Genomic DNA, 16,937 nt, shown 5'->3' with positions numbered 1-16,937 from the left:
GTTACCTTCAATCTGATTTTCTAACATTCTGTTTCAGGAAAATGAAACATTATAGGAATACTATTCACAGTAGAATAACCATCAAAGTTACAAATTTCATCACATAAATTAACTCTGTCAAGGACCAACCTGAAATTAGATGTCTGAGGTTCAAATAGTTCAGCACTAGGTTCATTAAGCAGTGTGTTTAGCTGGAAATAGAAACAGACACTTAAATTCTAATGAATCATTTAAATGTTTATGAAAATTAATCCTTAAAAGAAATTAAAAAAAATAGTCACATAAAAAAGTCAAAATAATTGACTCCATAAACACTGTGGCCCAGATTTGAATGCCATGTCTGACATTTAAAACATTTTACAATTATAAATTCTTTTTCATAATGTATTCTACATACCATTGTTGAATGGTACATGGAGCATTTAAAATAACTTTTGAAATGTATATTTCAAAGACAAATTAATGTTAATTTTACTTATATTTTTCTGATTTTTTGAGGTACAATACTTCAAAAGATCAGTAAAACCAGTCTAAGTTAGGCCAAAGTAAAGGACAACATCTACATCTTTATTTTATGCACACTTATGAAACAATTTTAGAAAAACATTTACAGTCATATAGACTTACAGCAATGTTAATTGAGTTCTTCACTTGGATGTATGTGTCATTCATGAGGACACTGCTTTCGGGCATGCTGATGTTTGTCACATTGAATATGAAGGTGATTGCATAGGAAGCTTCTGATATGTCTGTGGACAAAGTAGAATGGTTTGCAGTTTCAATCTACAAATTTTTGAACAGTGTTGTGGATATGAGTAACTAAATTAAAAAAGTAAAGACAACATACTGTCATAGGTGATATTCAGTATTTCAGTTGATTCACTGAGGTTTGTGCGTCGAGAGCTGAGCAGAGTTCTGGAAGCATAGAGGACTAAACTCTCGCTAGGGCCTGGAGAGGAGGAGTTGAACACCAGCCTGCTGTAGACCACTGCAAAACTAAAATTAGAAGAGGAATTTTGTTAAATACCTTCTATATTTGTCATGTCTTATGATGTAAGGCTATATATTATGTCATTAAAAAATTACATTTTTCTATTTTGTCTCATTCCTCCCGATGTTAGTAGATAGGTCGTTGTAGTATTGATGATTGACAAATTGTATGGCTCTCCATTATCTGGTATAGTAACTTCAGCAATGGGGATTGTTATTAAATTGGCTGTGGAACTGACTGAATTGGTTGTGTTACTTTCTGAGCTTAATGTGCTTGGTGACACAGTTGAACCCACAGTTGCTGGCCTTGTAGTAAACTCAAAGGTGGCTTCAACAACAGTGTAAAAACTTGTTATTAGCATTTCAGTTGTTTGTTCTATGGCTTTAGTTGTGGGCATTTCAGTAGTTGTGTTTGTAATTGGTGAAGCAGTTGTAATGTACTGAAATGGGAATGCAGTAGCAGCTACTGAATCCAATTTCAATGGCGTAGCTGTTGGTGCAGTGATTGAAGTTGGGGGTACTTCAGGTGTGGAAATAGGAGAAGTCAAAAAATCAGCTGTTGATATGGTGCTTTTTGTAGACTCCACTGTGAAAACACTTGTAAAGTGAATATCTGTTATTGTTGCAGTTGCAGATGGTGCAGTATACATGACTGGCGGTGTTGTTTCAGCAGTTGCTGGTGCTGTGCTTGTAGTAGGCTCGGGTGTGTACGTAGTAGTTGTATTTGAACCGGTTGTTATGATTGTAGTTGTTGGTGTTTCATTGGTTGTTGGGGCTACATTAGTAGTAACTCTTGTTGTTTCAAGGGCACTTGTCTCCACAGTTGTCTGTTTTGTGAATGTAGAAGACTCAACGGGGGATACAGGAAGAGTGGGAATATCTGTTGTTATTGTTGTAGTTGGGGTAACCTCATTAATCACTACTGGAACAATTGTTATTTTAGCACTTTCTTGTGTGCTAGTTGAAGACTCAGTTGTGGAGGCCGAATTTGTACTTACATCAGTTGTTATGACTGTACTTGTTGGAGTTTCATTGACTGTTGATACTTCAGTGTTAATCGTTGTCATTGGTAGAGCAAGTGTCTGTCTTGTATTTGCAGTAGATGCCACTGTGGATGAACCAGTAGTTGAAATATCTTTTAATGTTGGAGTGAAGGGTACCTCAGTAGTCATGGCTGAAGCTGTTGTTATTTCAGCATTTGCATGGGCTGTGCTTGTAATAAGTATGTTTGTGGAGGCTGATGTTGTAGTTACATCTGTTGTTATGACTGTACTGGTTGGAGTGGCGTTGGTTGTAGGTACGTCAGTGTTAATCATTGTCATTGCGAGAGTAGTTGTCTCAGCAATTGTCTGTGCTGTTTTTGTAGTAGTTGCCACTGTGGATGTAGTTGGAGATGGCATAGCTGTTAATGTTGTAGCCAAGGGTACCTCAATAGTCATGGCTAGAGACGTTCTTCTGTCAGCAGTTGCATGTGCTGGGCTTGTAGTTGATACAGGTGTGGAGGCCATAGTTGTAGTTGCATCTGTTGTTATGATGGTACTTGTTGGAAACTCATTGGTTGTGAATGCTTCAGTGTTGGTTGTTATCATTGTTGAAGCAGTTTTCTCAGCCATTGTCTGTGGTGTTATTGTAGTAGAAGCCACTGTGGATACACTTGTGCTTGGAATATCTGTTGTTGTATTTGAGGTTACCTCAGTATGCATGGCCATAGGCGTTGTTATTTCTGTAATTTCTAGTGCTGTGCTTGTAACAGGCATGGTAGTTGTGACTGATGTCGTAGCTAAATCTGTTGTTACGATTGTTCTTGGTGGAGTTTCAATGGTTGTGGGTACCTCACTGGTAATATTTGTTTTTGCTGGAGCACTTGACTCAGCAAATGTCTGTGTTGTGATAGCAGTAGATGCCACTGTGGATTCACTAGTAGCTGGAATATCTGTTAAGTATGTAGTTGTGGGTTCGTCAGTAGTCATGGCTGTAGCCGTTGTAGTTTCGGCAGTTGTCGGTGCTGTGCCTGTTGTAGCCTCAGTCGTGGAGGCCATAGTCGTAGTTGCATCTGTTGTTATGGTTGTAGTTGTTGGAGTTTCATTGGTTGTGGGTAATTCAGTGTTAATCGTTGTCATTTCTAGAGCAGTTGTCTCAGCAACTGTCTGTGTTGTGATTGCAGTAGATGCCACTGTGGATTCACTAGTAGTTGGCATATCTGTTAGGGATGTAGTTGTGGGTTCGTCAGTAGTCATGGCTGAAGCCGTTGTAGTTTTGGCAGTTGTCGGTGCTGTGCTTGTTGTAGCCTCAGTCGTGGAGGCCATAGTCGTAGTTGCATCTGTTGTTATGGTTGTAGTTGTTGGAGTTTCATTGGTTGTGGGTAATTCAGTGTTAATCGTTGTCATTTCTAGAGCAGTTGTCTCAGCCATTGTCTGTGTTGTGATTGCAGTAGATGCCACTGTGGATTCAGTAGTAGTTGGCATATCTTTTAGGGATGTAGTTGTGGGTTTGTCAGTAGTCATGGCTGTAGCTGTTGTTATTTCGGCAGTTGTTGGTGCTGTGCTTGTTGTAGGCTCAGTCGTGGAGGCCATAGTCGTAGTTCCATCTGTTCTTAAGATTGTAATTGTTGGAGTTTCATTGGTTGTGGGTAATTCAGTGTTAATCGCTGTCATTTCTAGAGCAGTTGTCTCAGCAATTGTCTGTGTTGTGATTGCAGTAGATGCCACTGTGGATTCACTAGTAGGTGGCATACCTGTTAGGGATGTAGTTGTGGGTTCGTCAGTAGTCATGGCTGTAGCTGTTGTTATTTCGGCAGTTGTCGCTGCTGTGCTTGTTGTAGGCTCAGTTGTGGAGGCCATAGTCGTAGGTCCATCTGGTATTATGATTGTACTTGTTGGAGTTTCAATGGTTGTGGGTAATTCAGTGTTAATCGTTGTCATTTCTAGAGCAGTTTTCTCAGCCATTCTGTGTGTTGTAATTGCAGTAGAGGCCACTGTGGATTCACTAGTAGTTGACATATCTGTTAGGGATGTAGTTGTGGGTTCGTCAGTAGACATGGCTGTAGCTGTTGTTATTTCAGCAGTGTTCGGTGCTGTGCTTGTTGTAGGCTCAGTTGTGGAGGCCATAGTCGTAGGTACATCTGTTAGTATGATTGTACTTGTTGGAGTTTCATTGGTTGTGGGTAATTCAGTGTTAATCGTTGTCATTTCTAGAGCAGTTTTCTCAGCCATTCTGTGTGTTGTAATTGCAGTAGAGGCCACTGTGGATTCACTAGTAGTTGGCATATCTGTTAGGGATGTAGTTGTGGGTTCGTCAGTAGTCATGGCTGTAGCCGTTGTAGTTTCGGCAGTTGTCGGTGCTGTGCTTGTTGTAGCCTCAGTCGTGGAGGCCATAGTCGTAGTTGCATCTGTTGTTATGGTTGTAGTTGTTGGAGTTTCATTGGTTGTGGGTAATTCAGTGTTAATCGTTGTCATTTCTAGAGCAGTTGTCTCAGCCATTGTCTGTGTTGTGATTGCAGTAGATGCCACTGTGGATTCACTAGTAGATGGCATATCTATTAGGGATGTAGTTGTGGGTTCATCAGTAGTCATGGCTGTAGCCGTTGTAGTTTCAGCAGTTGTCGGTGCTGTGCTTGTCTTAGCCTCAGTCGTGGAGGCCATAGTCATAGTTGCATCTGTTGTTATGGTTGTAGTTGTTGGAGTTTCATTGGTTGTGGGTAATTCAGTGTTAATCGTTGTCATTTCTAGAGCAGTTTTCTCAGCCATTGTCTGTGTTGTGTTTGCAGAAGATGCCACTGTGGATTCACTAATAGTTGGCATATCTGTTAGGGATGTAGTTGTGGGTTCGTCAGTAGTCATGGCTGTAGCCGTTGTAGTTTCGGCAGTTGTCGGTGCTGTGCTTGTTGTAGCCTCAGTCGTGGAGGCCATAGTCGTAGTTGCATCTGTTGTTATGGATGTAGTTGTTGGAGTTTCATTGGTTGTGGGTAATTCATTGTTAATCGTTGTCATTTCTAGAGCATTTGTCTCAGCCATTGTGTGTGTTGTGATTGCAGTAGATGCCACTGTGGATTCACTAGTAGTTGGCATATCTTTTAGGGATGTAGTTGTGGGTTTGTCAGTAGTCATGGCTGTAGCTGTTGTTATTTCGGCAGTTGTTGGTGCTGTGCTTGTTGTAGGCTCAGTCGTGGAGGCCATAGTCGTAGTTCCATCTGTTCTTAAGATTGTAATTGTTGGAGTTTCATTGGTTGTGGGTAATTCAGTGTTAATCGTTGTCATTTCTAGAGCAGTTTTCTCAGCCATTCTGTGTGTTGTAATTGCAGTAGAGGCCACTGTGGATTCACTAGTAGTTGGCATATCTGTTAGGGATGTAGTTGTGGGTTCGTCAGTAGTCATAGCTGTAGCCGTTGTAGTTTCGGCAGTTGTCGGTGCTGTGCTTGTTGTAGCCTCAGTCGTGGAGGCCATAGTCGTAGTTGCATCTGTTGTTATTGTTGTAGTTGTTGGAGTTTCATTGGTTGTGGGTAATTCAGTGTTAATCGTTGTCATTTCTAGAGCAGTTGTCTCAGCCATTGTCTGTGTTGTGATTGCAGTAGATGCCACTGTGGATTCACTAGTAGATGGCATATCTATTAGGGATGTAGTTGTGGGTTCGTCAGTAGTCATGGCTGTAGCCGTTGTAGTTTCAGCAGTTGTCGGTGCTGTGCTTGTCTTAGCCTCAGTCGTGGAGGCCATAGTCATAGTTGCATCTGTTGTTATGGTTGTAGTTGTTGGAGTTTCATTGGTTGTGGGTAATTCAGTGTTAATCGTTGTCATTTCTAGAGCAGTTTTCTCAGCCATTGTCTGTGTTATGTTTGCAGAAGATGCCACTGTGGATTCACTAGTAGTTGGCATATCTGTTAGGGATGTAGTTGTGGGTTCGTCAGTATTCATGGCTGTAGCCGTTGTAGTTTCGGCAGTTGTCGGTGCTGTGCTTGTTGTAGCCTCAGTCGTGGAGGCCATAGTAGTAGTTGCATCTGTTGTTATGGTTGTAGTTGTTGGAGTTTCATTGGTTGTGGGTAATTCAGTGTTAATCGTTGTCATTTCTAGAGCAGTTGTCTCAGCCATTGTGTGTGTTGTGATTGCAGTAGATGCCACTGTGGATTCACTAGTAGTTGGCATATCTTTTAGGGATGTAGTTGTGGGTTTGTCAGTAGTCATGGCTATAGCTGTTGGTATTTCGGCAGTTGTTGGTGCTGTGCTTGTTGTAGGCTCAGTCGTGGAGGCCATAGTCGTAGTTCCATCTGTTCTTAAGATTGTAATTGTTGGAGTTTCATTGGTTGTGGGTAATTCAGTGTTAATCGCTGTCATTTCTAGAGCAGTTGTCTCAGCAATTGTCTGTGTTGTGATTGCAGTAGATGCCACTGTGGATTCACTAGTAGGTGGCATACCTGTTAGGGATGTAGTTGTGGGTTCGTCAGTAGTCATGGCTGTAGCTGTTGTTATTTCGGCAGTTGTCGCTGCTGTGCTTGTTGTAGCCTCAGTCGTGGAGGCCATAGTCGTAGGTCCATCTGGTATTATGATTGTACTTGTTGGAGTTTCATTGGTTGTGGGTAATTCAGTGTTAATCGTTGTCATTTCTAGAGCAGTTTTCTCAGCCATTCTGTGTGTTGTAATTGCAGTAGAGGCCATTGTGGATTCACTAGTAGTTGGCATATCTGTTAGGGATGTAGTTGTGGGTGTGTCAGTAGTCATGGCTGTAGCCGTTGTAGTTTCGGCAGTTGTCGGTGCTGTGCTTGTTGTAGCCTCAGTCGTGGAGGCCATAGTCGTAGTTGCATCTGTTGTTATGGTTGTAGTTGTTGGAGTTTCATTGGTTGTGGGTAATTCAGTGTTAATCGTTGTCATTTCTAGAGCAGTTGTCTCAGCCATTGTCTGTGTTGTGATTGCAGTAGATGCCACTGTGGATTCACTAGTAGATGGCATATCTATTAGGGATGTAGTTGTGGGTTCGTCAGTAGTCATGGCTGTAGCCGTTGTAGTTTCAGCAGTTGTCGGTGCTGTGCTTGTCTTAGCCTCAGTCGTGGAGGCCATAGTCATAGTTGCATCTGTTGTTATGGTTGTAGTTGTTGGAGTTTCATTGGTTGTGGGTAATTCAGTGTTAATCGTTGTCATTTCTAGAGCAGTTTTCTCAGCCATTGTCTGTGTTGTGTTTGCAGAAGATGCCACTGTGGATTCACTAGTAGTTGGCATATCTGTTAGGGATGTAGTTGTGGGTTCGTCAGTAGTCATGGCTGTAGCCGTTGTAGTTTCGGCAGTTGTCGGTGCTGTGCTTGTTGTAGGCTCAGTCGTGGAGGCCATAGTCGTAGGTCCGTCTGTTGTTATGATTGTAGTTGTTGGAGTTTCATTGGTTGTGGGTAATTCAGTGTTAATCGTTGTCATTTCTAGAGCAGTTGTCTCAGCCATTGTCTGTGTTGTGATTGCAGTAGATGCCACTGTGGATTCACTAGTAGTTGGCATATCTGTTAGGGATGTAGTTGTGGGTTCGTCAGTAGTCATGGCTGTAGCTGTTGTTATTTCGGCAGTTGTTGGTGCTGTGCTTGTTGTAGGCTCAGTCGTGGAGGCCATAGTCGTAGTTCCATCTGTTGTTATGATTGTACTTGTTGGAGTTTCATTGGTTGTGGGTAATTCAGTGTTAATCGTTGTCATTTCTAGAGCAGTTGTCTCAGCCATTGTCTGTGTTGTGATTGCAGTAGATGCCACTGTGGATTCACTAGTAGTTGGCATATCTGTTAGGGATGTAGTTGTGGGTTCGTCAGTAGTCATGGCTGTAGCTGTTGTTATTTCGGCAGTTGTCGGTGCTGTGCTTGTTGTAGCCTCAGTGCTGGAGGCCATAGTCGTAGTTCCATCTGTTGTTATGATTGTAGTTGTTGGAGTTTCATTGGTTGTGGGTAATTCAGTGTTAATCGTTGTCATTTCTAGAGCAGTTGTCTCAGCTACTGTCTGTGTTGTGAATGCAGTAGATGCCACTGTGGATTCACTAGTAGTTGGAAAATCTGTCACTGTAGCTGTTGAGGGAACCTCAGTAGTCATGACTGCTTTCGTTGTTATTTCAGCAGTTGCTGGTGGTGTGCTCGTATTAGGCTCAGTTGTGCTGGCAGCAGTCGTAGTTCCATCTGTTGTTATGAATGTACTTGTTGGAGTTTCATTGGTTGTGGGTAATTCAGTGTTAATCGTTGTCATTTCTAGAGCAGTTGTCTCAGCAATTATCTGTGTTGTGATTGCAGTAGATGCCACTGTGGATTCACTAGTACCTGGCATATCTGTTAGGGATGTAGTTGTGGGTTCGTCAGTAGTCATGGCTGTAGCTGTTGTTATTTCGGCAGTTGTCGGTGCTGTGCTTGTTGTAGGCTCAGTCGTGGAGGCCATAGTCGTAGGTCCATCTGTTGTTATGATTGTAGTTGTTGGAGTTTCATTGGTTGTGGGTAATTCAGTGTTAATCGTTGTCATTTCTAGAGCAGTTGTCTCAGCCATTGTCTGTGTTGTGATTGCAGTAGATGCCACTGTGGATTCACTAGTAGTTGGCATATCTGTTAGGGATGTAGTTGTGGGTTCGTCAGTAGTCATGGCTGTAGCTGTTGTTATTTCGGCAGTTGTCGGTGCTGTGCTTGTTGTAGGCTCAGTCGTGGAGGCCATAGTCGTAGTTCCATCTGTTGTTATGATTGTAGTTGTTGGAGTTTCATTGGTTGTGGGTAATTCAGTGTTAATCGTTGTCATTTCTAGAGCAGTTGTCTCAGCCATTGTCTGTGTTGTGATTGCAGTAGATGCCACTGTGGATTCACTAGTAGTTGGCATACCTGTTAGGGATGTAGTTGTGGGTTCGTCAGTAGTCATGGCTGTAGCTGTTGTTATTTCGGCAGTTGTCGGTGCTGTGCTTGTTGTAGGCTCAGTCGTGGAGGCCATAGTCGTAGTTCCATCTGTTGTTATGATTGTAGTTGTTGGAGTTTCATTGGTTGTGGGTAATTCAGTGTTAATCGTTGTCATTTCTAGAGCAGTTGTCTCAGCTACTGTCTGTGTTGTGAATGCAGTAGATGCCACTGTGGATTCACTAGTAGTTGGAAAATCTGTCACTGTAGCTGTTGAGGGAACCTCAGTAGTCATGACTGCTTTCGTTGTTATTTCAGCAGTTGCTGGTGGTGTGCTCGTATTAGGCTCAGTTGTGCTGGCAGCAGTCGTAGTTCCATCTGTTGTTATGAATGTACTTGTTGGAGTTTCATTGGTTGTGGGTAATTCAGTGTTAATCGTTGTCATTTCTAGAGCAGTTGTCTCAGCCATTGTCTGTGTTGTGATTGCAGTAGATGCCACTGTGGATTCACTAGTAGTTGGCATATCTGTTAGGGATGTAGTTGTGGGTTCGTCAGTAGTCATGGCTGTAGCTGTTGTTATTTCGGCAGTTGTCGGTGCTGTGCTTGTTGTAGGCTCAGTCGTGGAGGCCATAGTCGTAGTTCCATCTGTTGTTATGATTGTAGTTGTTGGAGTTTCATTGGTTGTGGGTAATTCAGTGTTAATCGTTGTCATTTCTAGAGCAGTTGTCTCAGCCATTGTCTGTGTTGTGATTGCAGTAGATGCCACTGTGGATTCACTAGTAGTTGGCATATCTGTTAGGGATGTAGTTGTGGGTTCGTCAGTAGTCATGGCTGTAGCCATTGTAGTTTCAGCAGTTGTTCTTGCTGTGCTTGTTGTAGGCTCAGTCGTGGAGGCCATAGTCGTAGTTCCATCTGTTGTTATGAATGTACTTGTTGGAGTTTCATTGGTTGTGGGTAATTCAGTGTTAATCGTTGTCATTTCTAGAGCAGTTGTCTCAGCCATTGTCTGTGTTGTGATTGCAGTAGATGCCACTGTGGATTCACTAGTAGTTGGCATATCTGTGAGGGATGTAGTTGTGGGTTCGTCAGTAGTCATGGCTGTAGCTGTTGTTATTTCGGCAGTTGTCGGTGCTGTGCTTGTTGTAGGCTCAGTCGTGGAGGCCATAGTCGTAGTTCCATCTGTTGTTATGATTGTAGTTGTTGGAGTTTCATTGGTTGTGGGTAATTCAGTGTTAATCATTGTGATTTCTAGAGCAGTTGTCTCAGCTACTGTCTGTGTTGTGAATGCAGTAGATGCCACTGTGGATTCACTAGTAGTTGGAAAATCTGTCACTGTAGCTGTTGAGGGAACCTCAGTAGTCATGACTGCTTTCGTTGTTATTTCAACAGTTGCTGGTGGTGTGCTCGTATTAGGCTCAGTTGTGCTGGCAGCAGTCGTAGTTCCATCTGTTGTTATGAATGTACTTGTTGGAGTTTCATTGGTTGTGGGTAATTCAGTGTTAATCGTTGTCATTTCTAGAGCAGTTGTCTCAGCAATTATCTGTGTTGTGATTGCAGTAGATGCCACTGTGGATTCACTAGTACCTGGCATATCTGTTAGGGATGTAGTTGTGGGTTCGTCAGTAGTCATGGCTGTAGCTGTCTTTATTTCGGCAGTTGTCGGTGCTGTGCTTGTTATAGGCTCAGTCGTGGAGGACATAGTCGTAGGTCCATCTGTTGTTATGATTGTAGTTGTTGGAGTTTCATTGGTTGTGGGTAATTCAGTGTTAATCGTTGTCATTTCTAGAGCAGTTGTCTCAGCCATTGTCTGTGTTGTGATTGCAGTAGATGCCACTGTGGATTCACTAGTAGTTGGCATACCTGTTAGGGATGTAGTTGTGGGTTCGTCAGTAGTCATGGCTGTAGCTGTTGTTATTTCGGCAGTTGTCGGTGCTGTGCTTGTTGTAGGCTCAGTCGTGGAGGCCATAGTCGTAGTTCCATCTGTTGTTATGATTGTACTTGTTGGAGTTTCATTGGTTGTGGGTAATTCAGTGTTAATCGTTGTCATTTCTAGAGCAGTTGTCTCAGCTTCTGTCTGTGTTGTGAATGCAGTAGATGCCACTGTGGATTCACTAGTAGTTGGCATATCTGTCAGGGATGTAGTTGTGGGTTCGTCAGTAGTCATGGCTGTAGCTGTTGTTATTTCAGCAGTTGTCTGTGCTGTGCTTGTTGTAGCCTCAGTGCTGGAGGCCATAGTCGTAGTTCCATCTGTTGTTATGATTGTAGTTGTTGGAGTTTCATTGGTTGTGGGTAATTCAGTGTTAATCGTTGTCATTTCTAGAGCAGTTGTCTCAGCCATTGTCTGTGTTGTGATTGCAGTAGATGCCACTGTGGATTCACTAGTAGTTGGCATACCTGTTAGGGATGTAGTTGTGGGTTCGTCAGTAGTCATGGCTGTAGCTGTTGTTATTTCGGCAGTTGTCGGTGCTGTGCTTGTTGTAGGCTCAGTCGTGGAGGCCATAGTCGTAGTTCCATCTGTTGTTATGATTGTAGTTGTTGGAGTTTCATTGGTTGTGGGTAATTCAGTGTTAATCGTTGTCATTTCTAGAGCAGTTGTCTCAGCAATTGTCTGTGTTGTGAATGCAGTAGATGCCACTGTGGATTCACTAGTAGTTGGCATAATCTGTCAGGATGTAGCTTGTGGGTTACGTCAGTAGTCATGACTGCTTAGCTGTTGTTATTTCAGCAGTTGCTGGTGCTGTGCTCGTATTAGGCTCAGTTGTGATGGCATCAGTCGTAGTTCCATCTGTTGTTATGAATGTACTTGTTGGAGTTTCATTGGTTGTGGGTAATTCAGTGTTAACCGTTGTCATTTCTAGAGCAGTTGTCTCAGCTTCTGTCTGTGTTGTGAATGCAGTAGATGCCACTGTGGATTCACTAGTAGTTGGCATACCTGTTAGGGATGTAGTTGTGGGTTCGTCAGTAGTCATGGCTGTAGCTGTTGTTATTTCGGCAGTTGTCGGTGCTGTGCTTGTTGTAGCCTCAGTCGTGGAGGCCATAGTCGTAGTTCCATCTGTTGTTATGATTGTAGTTGTTGGAGTTTCATTGGTTGTGGGTAATTCAGTGTTAATCATTGTCATTTCTAGAGCAGTTGTCTCAGCTACTGTCTGTGTTGTGAATGCAGTAGATGCCACTGTGGATTCACTAGTAGTTGGAAAATCTGTCACTGTAGCTGTTGAGGGAACCTCAGTAGTCATGACTGCTTTCGTTGTTATTTCAACAGTTGCTGGTGGTGTGCTCGTATTAGGCTCAGTTGTGCTGGCAGCAGTCGTAGTTCCATCTGTTGTTATGAATGTACTTGTTGGAGTTTCATTGGTTGTGGGTAATTCAGTGTTAATCGTTGTCATTTCTAGAGCAGTTGTCTCAGCTTCTGTCTGTGTTGTGATTGCAGTAGATGCCACTGTGGATTCACTAGTGCCTGGCATATCTGTTAGGGATGTAGTTGTGGGTTCGTCAGTAGTCATGGCTGTAGCTGTTGTTATTTCGGCAGTTGTCGGTGCTGTGCTTGTTGTAGGCTCAGTCGTGGAGGCCATAGTCGTAGTTCCATCTGTTGTTATGATTGTACTTGTTGGAGTTTCATTGGTTGTGGGTAATTCAGTGTTAATCGTTGTCATTTCTAGAGCAGTTGTCTCAGCCATTGTCTGTGTTGTGATTGCAGTAGATGCCACTGTGGATTCACTAGTAGTTGGCATACCTGTTAGGGATGTAGTTGTGGGTTCGTCAGTAGTCATGGCTGTAGCTGTTGTTATTTCGGCAGTTGTCGGTGCTGTGCTTGTTGTAGGCTCAGTCGTGGAGGCCATAGTCGTAGTTCCATCTGTTGTTATGATTGTACTTGTTGGAGTTTCATTGGTTGTGGGTAATTCAGTGTTAATCGTTGTCATTTCTAGAGCAGTTGTCTCAGCTTCTGTCTGTGTTGTGAATGCAGTAGATGCCACTGTGGATTCACTAGTAGTTGGCATATCTGTCAGGGATGTAGTTGTGGGTTCGTCAGTAGTCATGGCTGTAGCTGTTGTTATTTCGGCAGTTGTCGGTGCTGTGCTTGTTGTAGCCTCAGTGCTGGAGGCCATAGTCGTAGTTCCATCTGTTGTTATGATTGTAGTTGTTGGAGTTTCATTGGTTGTGGGTAATTCAGTGTTAATCGTTGTCATTTCTAGAGCAGTTGTCTCAGCTACTGTCTGTGTTGTGAATGCAGTAGATGCCACTGTGGATTCACTAGTAGTTGGAAAATCTGTCACTGTAGCTGTTGAGGGAACCTCAGTAGTCATGACTGCTTTCGTTGTTATTTCAACAGTTGCTGGTGGTGTGCTCGTATTAGGCTCAGTTGTGCTGGCAGCAGTCGTAGTTCCATCTGTTGTTATGAATGTACTTGTTGGAGTTTCATTGGTTGTGGGTAATTCAGTGTTAATCGTTGTCATTTCTAGAGCAGTTGTCTCAACTTCTGTCTGTGTTGTGATTGCAGTAGATGCCACTGTGGATTCACTAGTAGTTGGCATATCTGTTAGGGATGTAGTTGTGGGTTCGTCAGTAGTCATGGCTGTAGCTGTCTTTATTTCGGCAGTTGTCGGTGCTGTGCTTGTTATAGGCTCAGTCGTGGAGGACATAGTCGTAGTTCCATCTGTTGTTATGATTGTAGTTGTTGGAGTTTCATTGGTTGTGGGTAATTCAGTGTTAATCGTTGTCATTTCTAGAGCAGTTGTCTCAGCCATTGTCTGTGTTGTGATTGCAGTAGATGCCACTGTGGATTCACTAGTAGTTGGCATATCTGTTAGGGATGTAGTTGTGGGTTCGTCAGTAGTCATGGCTGTAGCTGTTGTTATTTCGGCAGTTGTCGGTGCTGTGCTTGTTGTAGGCTCAGTCGTGGAGGCCATAGTCGTAGTTCCATCTGTTGTTATGATTGTAGTTGTTGGAGTTTCATTGGTTGTGGGTAATTCAGTGTTAATCGTTGTCATTTCTAGAGCAGTTGTCTCAGCCATTGTCTGTGTTGTGATTGCAGTAGATGCCACTGTGGATTCACTAGTGCCTGGCATATCTGTTAGGGATGTAGTTGTGGGTTCGTCAGTAGTCATGGCTGTAGCCATTGTAGTTTCAGCAGTTGTTCTTGCTGTGCTTGTTGTAGGCTCAGTCGTGGAGGCCATAGTCGTAGTTCCATCTGTTGTTATGATTGTAGTTGTTGGAGTTTCATTGGTTGTGGGTAATTCAGTGTTAATCGTTGTCATTTCTAGAGCAGTTGTCTCAGCCATTGTCTGTGTTGTGATTGCAGTAGATGCCACTGTGGATTCACTAGTAGTTGGCATACCTTTTAAGGATGTAGTTGTGGGTTCGTCAGTAGTCATGGCTGTAGCTGTTGTTATTTCGGCAGTTGTCGGTGCTGTGCTTGTTGTAGCCTCAGTGCTGGAGGCCATAGTCGTAGTTCCATCTGTTGTTATGATTGTAGTTGTTGGAGTTTCATTGGTTGTGGGTAATTCAGTGTTAATCGTTGTCATTTCTAGAGCAGTTGTCTCAGCTACTGTCTGTGTTGTGAATGCAGTAGATGCCACTGTGGATTCACTAGTAGTTGGAAAATCTGTCACTGTAGCTGTTGAGGGAACCTCAGTAGTCATGACTGCTTTCGTTGTTATTTCAACAGTTGCTGGTGGTGTGCTCGTATTAGGCTCAGTTGTGCTGGCAGCAGTCGTAGTTCCATCTGTTGTTATGAATGTACTTGTTGGAGTTTCATTGGTTGTGGGTAATTCAGTGTTAATCGTTGTCATTTCTAGAGCAGTTGTCTCAGCAATTGTCTGTGTTGTGATTGCAGTAGATGCCACTGTGGATTCACTAGTAGTTGGCATATCCTGTTAGGGATGTAGTTGTGGGTTCGTCAGTAGTCATGGCTGTAGCTGTTGTTATTTCGGCAGTTGTCGGTGCTGTGCTTGTTGTAGGCTCAGTCGTGGAGGCCATAGTCGTAGTTCCATCTGTTGTTATGATTGTAGTTGTTGGAGTTTCATTGGTTGTGGGTAATTCAGTGTTAATCGTTGTCATTTCTAGAGCAGTTGTCTCAGCTACTGTCTGTGTTGTGAATGCAGTAGATGCCACTGTGGATTCACTAGTAGTTGGAAAATCTGTCACTGTAGCTGTTGAGGGAACCTCAGTAGTCATGACTGCTTTCGTTGTTATTTCAGCAGTTGCTGGTGGTGTGCTTGTATTAGGCTCAGTTGTGCTGGCAGCAGTCGTAGTTCCATCTGTTGTTATGAATGTAGTTGTTGGAGTTTCATTGGTTGTGGGTAATTCAGTGTTAATCGTTGTCATTTCTAGAGCAGTTGTCTCAGCAATTGTCTGTGTTGTGATTGCAGTAGATGCCACTGTGGATTCACTAGTAGTTGGCATATCTGTTAGGGATGTAGTTGTGGGTTCGTCAGTAGTCATGGCTGTAGCTGTTGTTATTTCGGCAGTTGTCGGTGCTGTGCTTGTTGTAGGCTCAGTCGTGGAGGCCATAGTCGTAGTTCCATCTGTTGTTATGATTGTACTTGTTGGAGTTTCATTGGTTGTGGGTAATTCAGTGTTAATCGTTGTCATTTCTAGAGCAGTTGTCTCAGCATTTGTCTGTGTTGTGATTGCAGTAGATGCCACTGTGGATTCACTAGTAGTTGGCATATCTGTTAGGGATGTAGTTGTGGGTTCGTCAGTAGTCATGGCTGTAGCTGTTGTTATTTCGGCAGTTGTCGGTGCTGTGCTTGTTGTAGGCTCAGTTGTGGAGGCCATAGTCGTAGTTCCATCTGTTGTTATGATTGTAGTTGTTGGAGTTTCATTGGTTGTGGGTAATTCAGTGTTAATCGTTGTCATTTCTAGAGCAGTTGTCTCAGCTACTGTCTGTGTTGTGAATGCAGTAGATGCCACTGTGGATTCACTAGTAGTTGGAAAATCTGTCACTGTAGCTGTTGAGGGAACCTCAGTAGTCATGACTGCTTTCGTTGTTATTTCAACAGTTGCTGGTGGTGTGCTCGTATTAGGCTCAGTTGTGCTGGCAGCAGTCGTAGTTCCATCTGTTGTTATGAATGTACTTGTTGGAGTTTCATTGGTTGTGGGTAATTCAGTGTTAATCGTTGTCATTTCTAGAGCAGTTGTCTCAGCAATTATCTGTGTTGTGATTGCAGTAGATGCCACTGTGGATTCACTAGTACCTGGCATATCTGTTAGGGATGTAGTTGTGGGTTCGTCAGTAGTCATGGCTGTAGCTGTCTTTATTTCGGCAGTTGTCGGTGCTGTGCTTGTTATAGGCTCAGTCGTGGAGGACATAGTCGTAGGTCCATCTGTTGTTATGATTGTAGTTGTTGGAGTTTCATTGGTTGTGGGTAATTCAGTGTTAATCGTTGTCATTTCTAGAGCAGTTGTCTCAGCCATTGTCTGTGTTGTGATTGCAGTAGATGCCACTGTGGATTCACTAGTAGTTGGCATATCCATCAGGGATGTAGTTGTGGGTTCGTCAGTAGTCATGGCTGTAGCTGTTGTTATTTCGGCAGTTGTCGGTGCTGTGCTTGTTGTAGGCTCAGTGCTGGAGGCCATAGTCGTAGTTCCATCTGTTGTTATGATTGTAGTTGTTGGAGTTTCATTGGTTGTGGGTAATTCAGTGTTAATCGTTGTCATTTCTAGAGCAGTTGTCTCAGCTACTGTCTGTGTTGTGAATGCAGTAGATGCCACTGTGGATTCACTAGTAGTTGGAAAATCTGTCACTGTAGCTGTTGAGGGAACCTCAGTAGTCATGACTGCTTTCGTTGTTATTTCAACAGTTGCTGGTGGTGTGCTCGTATTAGGCTCAGTTGTGCTGGCAGCAGTCGTAGTTCCATCTGTTGTTATGAATGTACTTGTTGGAGTTTCATTGGTTGTGGGTAATTCAGTGTTAATCGTTGTCATTTCTAGAGCAGTTGTCTCAGCATTTTCTGTGTTGTGATTGCAGTAGATGCCACTGTGGATTCACTAGTAGTTGGCATATCTGTTAGGGATGTAGTTGTGGGTTCGTCAGTGGTCATGGCTGTAGCTGTCTTTATTTCGGCAGTTGTCGGTGCTGTGCTTGTTGTAGGCTCAGTCGTGGAGGCCATAGTCGTAGTTCCATCTGTTG

The 16,937-nt window shown here is 43.1% G+C and overlaps 1 protein-coding gene across 1 annotated transcript; it reads right to left on the bottom strand.

The window, feature by feature from the left end:
- Positions 1–7: 7 nt before the first annotated feature.
- LOC119263502 (integumentary mucin A.1-like) lies at positions 8–13,980 on the bottom strand. The gene is made up of 6 exons (XM_037538672.1): positions 13,849–13,980; positions 11,647–11,679; positions 11,453–11,468; positions 10,704–10,786; positions 6,708–6,845; positions 8–28 (listed from the first exon to the last, which is right to left on the bottom strand). The coding sequence occupies exons 1-6, from the start codon at positions 13,978–13,980 to the stop codon at positions 8–10; spliced, it is 423 nt and encodes a 140-aa protein (XP_037394569.1).
- Between the last annotated feature and the right edge of the window lie 2,957 nt (positions 13,981–16,937).

Source organism: Pygocentrus nattereri, chromosome 5, assembly GCF_015220715.1.
Source record: "Pygocentrus nattereri isolate fPygNat1 chromosome 5, fPygNat1.pri, whole genome shotgun sequence".
In the NCBI taxonomy this organism is placed as follows: Eukaryota; Metazoa; Chordata; class Actinopteri; order Characiformes; family Serrasalmidae; genus Pygocentrus; species Pygocentrus nattereri.
Note: the sequence above shows the minus strand (reverse complement) of the source record. Positions and strands in the feature narration are given on the sequence as shown.

What these genes read in the sequence shown, in the direction of transcription:
- LOC119263502 (XM_037538672.1), bottom strand. Translation starts at nt 13,980, where the DNA reads ATGGCCTCCACGACTGAGCCTACAACAAGCACAGCAAGAACAACTGCT. An exon ending in CAGGCACTAGTGAATCCACA is followed by an intron (nt 11,680 to 13,848) that starts GTGGCATCTACT and finishes ACACAGACAGAA; the next exon opens with GCTGAGACAACTGCTCTAGA. An exon ending in CAACTGCCGAAACTACAACG is followed by an intron (nt 29 to 6,707) that starts GCTACAGCCATG and finishes TTCCTGAAACAG; the next exon opens with AATGTTAGAAAATCAGATTG.